At 47.8% G+C, this 7,512-nt stretch overlaps 1 protein-coding gene across 3 annotated transcripts in view; it reads left to right on the forward strand.

Annotated features, from left to right (window-relative positions):
* The window catches only part of Dpf3 (double PHD fingers 3), a 201,632-nt gene that overhangs the window by 151,393 nt on the left and 42,727 nt on the right, over positions 1 to 7,512 (forward strand). For all 3 annotated transcript variants that reach the window (XM_042692793.1, XM_042692792.1, XM_042692794.1), the window contains exon 6: positions 537 to 615. In XM_042692793.1, the coding sequence (XP_042548727.1) occupies positions 537 to 615 (79 nt within the window). The remainder of the gene's footprint in view (positions 1 to 536; positions 616 to 7,512) is intronic.

A 7,512-nucleotide genomic window follows, 5' to 3' on the forward strand; every position in this document is an offset into this window, starting at 1 on the left:
AGCATGGTGGGTTTCTTCACCTTGTGTCAGTGGGCTTTTGGTCAGATCTTTCATCACTGGGACAAAGTACCTAAGAAAATAACTTGAGGGCAGAAGGATTCATTTTGGTGCAGGGTTTCATAGTGTTCTGTCCACGGTCAGCATGTTCCTTTGCTGTCAGCTTGAGGTGAGGCAGACCATCATGGCGGCAGGAGTGTGTGACGGAACAATGTTGCCTTCCTCATGGTGGCCAGGAAGCAGGGAGTGAGTGGCAGGAGGAAGGGGCCTGGGACAAACTGTAACCTTCAAAGGTACCGCCTCCCGTGAGTGGCTGCCTTCCTCGTGTGAGGATCCGCCTCCTGATGTTTCCACTGAGTAGCTGAGGCACGTTATCTAACTCCTCTGGGTCTTGGTTTCCTCATCTGCAAAGCAGGGTTGGTGTCAGTACCAAAATCTATGATGAAGGTTGCAGAAAAGGTGCAGGTGTTGCTTGCAGCGCGCATGCCAGGAACTGAGTGACGTCATGACCAACCTCCCATACCCTTATGTCTCCCCAGGCTCGTGGCTCTGCGGGTGGCAGGAGGAGGCATGATGCTGCCTCTCAGGAAGACCATGACAAACCCTACGTCTGTGACAGTAAGTACAGCCTCCTCTGCCTCTACCCCTGCCTCTACTCTTCTCCTCTATTCCAGCCCTGGTTTCCTTAGTTGCCAGCTCATCAGCTCTTGGGCCTTACTAGGTTTGTCGGCCTGCTCCTTCACTGCGATCACCACTGGCTCTGGTTGCCAATATGCCTGTACCTCTATGCAAGGGGGTCAAGCCTATCGGGGCCCCCCCCATCTCCATGTCCTATGTCTTCTTCATGCTTTTCCTCCTGTTCTCTCTCCATCTCTTCTAGGGTTCTCCCTCTGCTCTTCCCTCTGTTTTCAGAGACTTACAAACAAAAGAATAACGCCACACCTATTTATTTCCCTTTAAGTTTCTCTCTGGGTCTCTGGGTCTGTGTCTGTCTCTCTGTGTGTCTCTATCTCTCTCGCTCTCCTTCTTGTCCTAGGTAGAGCACATTAATAATCTTTCTATGATGATGAATCACTTTAACAAACGACCTTCCATCCATCTCCAGCCTTCCTTCCTTGCTTCAGAAACACTTTTTTGTACAGGGGACTGTCCAGCTCCTGGTTGGGGAATGGAGTGGAATCCTCAGTTGGAGATGGGATTGTGGTCAGCTGGAGATGGCAGCTTTTGTCTATGTTGCTTGCTGGGGTCTGGGGTGGTGTGCTCAGAATCCTTTCCCTAATTGCCTTCACACCATAGCAGGTGCCATCTGCCTGTTCCATGACCAGGGCAACCCCCACACCATACTCCTAATGGTTATCTCTTCCCAGCCCCTGTTCTGTCTTCTGAGGATAACCTGGAGAAGAGGCTCTCCTGAGGATGGCGGTGAAATAACACAGCACAACCTAGCACGGTGTCTCTGGGTGTGTTAGCCATCTTGCTGAGGTCTATGATCGCCATGAAGGCAGGGAGAGAGTTGGGGAGAGGAGACAGGGGCTACAGGAATTGTGCTGGAGCATTTTTCTTCCCTCTTCCTGGGAGTTCAGAATGCTGTTCTGTGCCCGGTGGGGTGACAGCTGGTTGGAGAACATATTGCTAGAAGAACTCAAACTCCATGACCCCTATTTGGCTGTTTAATACACCATGCAGATTGCCATTTCTGAGATGATGTTTGCAGGGAGCACCGCCACCCTGCTGCAGCTGTGCTCCAGGAAGAGGAGGGAGGAGGGAGCAGGGAGCAGGACACAGGGACAGGGTTGGGGGCAGGAGGGCAGATTGTGCCGAGGCTTCTTGGCACTGCTTTACCTGGGTCTTACTTCCTGGAGGAGGTTTGCTTTGGTCCTGGTGGTTAAAGCCCCAGTGTGCTAGCTCTTGAGAGACTGATTGTGGGCTGGATGTGTGTGTGTGGTGGGGGGGGTTGCACCCCCATGGAGCAGGTTTTCCAACAAGAATACCAGCCGCTCCTTGGAAACTGGGGCATTGCCATTCGGTCTCTCTTTTAATAAGCTGTCTTTTCAATTATGTGACGTTCTGCTATCACAGACAGTGGGATTAACGTTGCTCTTGCTCCCTCTCTATAGCTTTCATTAGATTCCCAGCCAGAACGGGTCCCACGTAGTCCCAGACACACCCCCTGTGCCCTCCGCCCTTGCCTCTCTCACCTCCCCATTCCTCTTCCCACCTTTGCGGCATCTTTCCCCTTGTCCATGCGTCCATGGAGCCTCCTCCTGCCTGCCTCTCCTCTTCCTGCACCAAGTGCTGGCACAGAGCTCCCGCCCCCAAAGCCCCCAAAGCTCCTGGCGTTGCTTACAGGCTCTGAGTGCCATTTGCTATTTCCTGAGCCCCTCCCCACAGGGTCTCTTCCTCCTTCTGTTTACCCTGTGGGCTTGGGAGGCCTCACTGCAGGCTGTCACTGGCTTTCTAGAATTCTAGCATAACTGCTCTCTTGGCTCAGTCTGCCCATGTGCTTCCTCCCTCTTCCTCTCTCCGCAGCAAGGGCCACTGTGGAGTTCCCATCTCCATTCTGGTTCTCTTGAGGGCATTGTGTGGCAGCTCAGTGATTAATAGATTTTATTTTTATCTGGTGCCCTTCAGACATGTGATCCCCTGGGATAGAAATGACCTTTGGAGAGGTCATGAGCGCCCCACTCTCAGCCCCCCGCCCTGAACTAGGCAAAGAATACTTTTAATCATCTCTAATGCATCCTAAGTAGAGAGGTGTCTGGTCGCCCTTCTTGAATGTCCCCAGGGATAGTGTTACCATAAGCTGCCCTTTACTCATGATTCCAGCTGTGCGCTCAATGATTCTTTCTCCTTAAGAGTGGCTGGAGATGTTCTCTCCAACAGGCCCCTGGTCCTTTGCGCATCTTTGCCCAACAGAAAGACACACAGCATTTTCGTCAGACATCTTGTGTAGTTTTGGAGGACCTGGGCTTTCACTCATCATGTCTGTGCTGTCCTCTGAGTCCCTTCTGGGGCTACATTTAAGCGCAGCACCCCCATTGGAAGTAGCATTGAGGCAAAGTGGCTCAAAGAGGGCCACAGGCTTTCTCTAGTTTGCTTTGTACACCAGCTCTTAGCACAACCCACACCTGCAGAGAACATGCCGCTTCTCAGTGGGTGCCCGTCTGCCCCATGCCAGGGTCTGTCCTGGTGGATGCACTTTTCTATTTATGTATTCGATCACCCCACCCTCCATAAATCACACTGCATTTGTCCCTATTGAGCCTCAGTAAACAGAATAGCGTGTGACTTCAATATACAAGATTCAATAAAGGCAAATTTAAAGACATTGCCCAGTAAGTTCAATTTCATTCTCCACAGATTTGCAATCCCTGCCATTTTGGTAGCGTCTGTGGTTTGATTTGCATAATTCCCACTCCATCTTTTGAGTTATTTACAAAAATATTAGGTCACCTTGGACCCCAACACCTCTCTCTGCTTGCTCTGGGTTTACGTGGAGTGCTAATAGCCACTTTCCCGATGTTATTATGTTTAACCCTTTCTGGTCTGTGTTACTGAACATAGGCATCCTGTGTTATTGTGGGTCCATACTTACCTTCCAGGTGGTTGACACGTTATCTGAGCTGATAACTTCAGGTGATTGCTTCTTGCCTTTGACTCAGCCATTGAATTTGTTCCAGAAAGGATTAAACCATCTGATTGTAACTTGTATTTTATCTAGTCTGTGGTGTGTGTATGAATAATTCGTTTTCCAGCCAGTCACCAGTCTATTAATTATCTTGAAAGTTTACTTAGCTTAGGGATTAAAGATCTGTTTCATCTCTCATGGTCTCTTGTCAAGAAAGTGTTCATTACCCACAAACATAGTAACTGAGTAGGCCTGTGTGGGGAAGGCTGTCAGTGTTTGTCAAAATGGGAAGTAGACCACTTACACAGATGCTTATTAAAGTGCAGATTCTGGGCTCACCTAGGACTTCCTGCCTCAGAATCCCAGGGAGCAGGCCTGGAACCTACATTTTTGGAGTGCTTTTTAAAAAGTCATGATTTTTCTGTCTGTCTCTGTCTGTCTGTCTGTCTCTCTCTTTCTCCTCCCCTCCCTCCCCGACTCTTTCTTACTTGAGAACTGAGGTTTGAACATGATTAGCAAGTATATGACCACTTAAGGAGCATTCCCAGCCCTTTTGATTTTAGTTTGTTTCTCAGACAGGATCTTGGCCAAGTTGGCCAGTTGATCGGGAGCCTGCTATCTCTCTGCATCCTGAGGATTACAGGTGTGAGCCATCACACCCAACCTCAAGGAATTCTTAGATTTGAGAGTGACTGGTCTTCTTCACTCAAACTTGGCTTGTGATGGCTTAGGCAAAAGACCTATTCCTGACAGAAGACCCACCTTTCTGTATTGTTGTTCAAGAAACATAATAGGAAAGAAGATAGTGATGCTGGTGTGATCTCAGGGCAAATATTCTGTCTCTAAGTATTAATCGCTCAGGGAGGAACAAAGCAAACAACTGCACTTTTGCTGGAAACAGTAAAAAGGACTCCCCCACCCCAAATTATTGTAGCAATTTTTAATAGTTGGTGCTTGCAATGTGAGAGCACTGTATTTTTTTCATAGACTGTCTCAATAAATCCCTACATTAATCTGTAGACATAACCACAGCTGATTTTACTTTTCTTCAGAGAGGTAGAGAGACTTGTCAAAGGTCACACAGCTGGCTCCTGGTAACTCTGTAGTATAAATCCTAGTTTCTTCAACTAGGATTGTGTAGAACTGACACAGTCTAGTACAGCTCCCAAACAAACCCTTGGTTTGATGTGCCCTCCTACCTTGGAATTCTCCTGAGAGCTGAAGGGGAAAAATTTGTTTTAGAAGTTAATTTTGTCTTTTTTTTTTTCTTTTGCTGGTCCTGGGGCTTGAACTTAGAGCTTGGGCACTGTCCCTGAGCCTCTTTGTGCTCAAGGCTACTGCTCCACCACTTTGTGCCACAGAGATATTTCTGGCTTTTTCTGAGTAGTTTATTGGAGATAAGAATCTCCCTGACTTTCCTGCCTGGCCTGGTTTTGAACAGTGATCCTCAGATCTCAACCTCCTGAATAGCTAGTATTATTACAAGTGTGATGCCTGGCTTAGAAGTTAATTATGTCTTAGAAGTTCTAAATAATCTTATTTATGAGGCAAAGACCTGTCTACTGTTGATGATGGCTTCTAGGCGTCCGCTTGGTCATGCAGAGTCAGGTAATAATTGTAGTTCAAGTGGAAAGGAATGGACTGGATAGTTTCTAGCCTCTTACATTTAAATCTATTAAAATCACCAACCCTCCCCCTTGGGCATCTGGGTTGACTGTTGACTTACAACAAGATGACTGAGGCTCTCCCAGGAACTCACGCCTGGGCTACTTCCCATGTTCACACACGAGGAGGGGTCCTCCCAGCCCCCTCTCCCTCCTCAGTGGAATTGGTTCTTTACCACCCTTCTCTTCAGATATGGCTTGTGATAGAAACTATGACCACTAGATGGCTTCCCTTCCAGGGCCCCGGTGTGGGCCGTGTCAGAGTCAGCCTGGGGGTCATTCCTACCTGGTATAGAAGGAGAGGGAATCAGCCTACAGCAGAGTCTGGGGGCTCTTCCCTGAATCTTCTCTCTGTGGCTATGACACCTCATCCTCATTTGTACTTGAGGGACTGGCTTATCTCTTGGGTTTCTGGGCCTCCCTGGCTGCACCCCTTCCCTGCACAGTAGGATCCTTTCCTCCCAGACAACAGCTTTGCCTTGAGGCTCATCACCCAGGAGACAAAGTATCTCAGGACTTCCTCCTGGAAGCAATGATGAGATATCTGGAAATTGCCAAGGACCTGAGTTGCTGGGTGCTGGGTAATGGGTATGTGGAGCAGCCACACCCTAACCCATAGTTGTCCCAGAAAACCTGCTTGGTGTCATCTCAGCCTCCTTCAGATGACTGTGGTGTACCCTAGACTTGAGAAGCAGGGAGAATGAGATGGTTATCGAAATCTTATTAAAAACTTCCGGAAGGGGGTGACAACATTCGACAAGAAATGTACTCATTACCTTATGTATGTAACTGTAACCCCTCTATGCATCACCTTTACAATAAAATTGAACTACAGAAAACTTTTGGAGGGCACAAAGGCCCATTTTCTCTAAGGTTCATGAGCTTTGGGCCTCAAACTGTGGGAAAAGGCAGCAACATGACCTTCCAGCTGGCTGCCCTTATGGCTGAGGGAATCAGGACCCTCACTCACTCATCTCCTTGCTGTTAGTTTGCAGGTCTATGGATGGGGTGGGATGGGGTGGGGTGGGGAAGGCTCGGTGCCCCAGAAACTTGGTTTGTGGAACAGGATCAGTGGCATTGGACTGGACCCTAGAGATGGAGTACATTTGCCACTGCAAAGGTTTAAGGATACAGATACTATTGGGCCATGCATACAGGTTCCAGTGTCTCTGCAGAGCTGACCAGAGGCAAGGTTGGAGGGGCTGAAGTTTCTTTCTCTTCAATGCTTTTGGGCCTTTCTGCTCTTCTGTACTCCTGTTTTGTTCATTGCTTACATGCCTGCCATCAAAGCCAGCCTCTCCTGGCTGGGACCCCACCTCTTAGACTTCCTTTTCCATCTTTTGAGACCTTGCTGCTGGATGTTACATACTTCCTATGAGGTATGAATGACCCATATTAAGCTAGCTACTAACATTTGTAGATATGCTTTTTGTTTCTTTTTTTTGAGGTTCTGAGGTTTGAACCTTTTTAGTTTTAAAAACAACTTTTTCTATGGAAATATTTGTTCAGGCAGCATAAACAGACACTACAGATACATAGAAAGGGGAAAACAGCTTGGTGCTTATGGCTCTCGTGCCTATAATCTTAGCTACTTAGGAGGCTGAGATCTGAGGATCACAGTTCAAAGCCAGCCCAGGCAGGAAAAATCTGCGAGACTCTTATCTCCAATTAACCACCAAAAAACTGGAAATGGAGCTGTAGCTCAAGCGGTAGACTACCAGCCTTCAGTGAAAAAGCCAAGCAAGTATCTTGAGGCTCCAAGTTCCAGTCCCAGTACCTGCACATAAAATAAAAATAAAAATGACCCCTAATCCTAGTCTTTTAAGAATTGTCATTCCCAGGATTTGTTCCATCCTTCCCCTGTACCTTTCCATGCAGCTGTATTTATCAACACATAACATTTCTTTGACATCATTTTTTAGGGCTACATAGTATTTCATGATGTAAACACAAGACTGTTTTTGGCTGTTCCCCAATGCATGTAGTCAAGATTCAACTTGTTAAACATTAGGACAGTTTACAATGTGTTCTCCAATAACAGCCACATGGTGGTTAACTCTTTACATACAGCTTTCCTATTTTCTTGAAGCAGGATTGTGAGGTCACAGGGCCTTAGTGCCCATCATGATGCCCAGAGAGAGGGCCAGGGAAGGAGTCTGCGCACTGTCTGTGTGAGGTGATGTGGGGGGGGGGGTTGTTACACGACACCCTGCCTCTTGCTGT

The sequence above is a fragment of the Dipodomys spectabilis genome, unplaced genomic scaffold (assembly GCF_019054845.1).
Source record: "Dipodomys spectabilis isolate Male_0828 unplaced genomic scaffold, ASM1905484v1 ptg000157l, whole genome shotgun sequence".
Lineage (NCBI taxonomy): Eukaryota > Metazoa > Chordata > Mammalia > Rodentia > Heteromyidae > Dipodomys > Dipodomys spectabilis.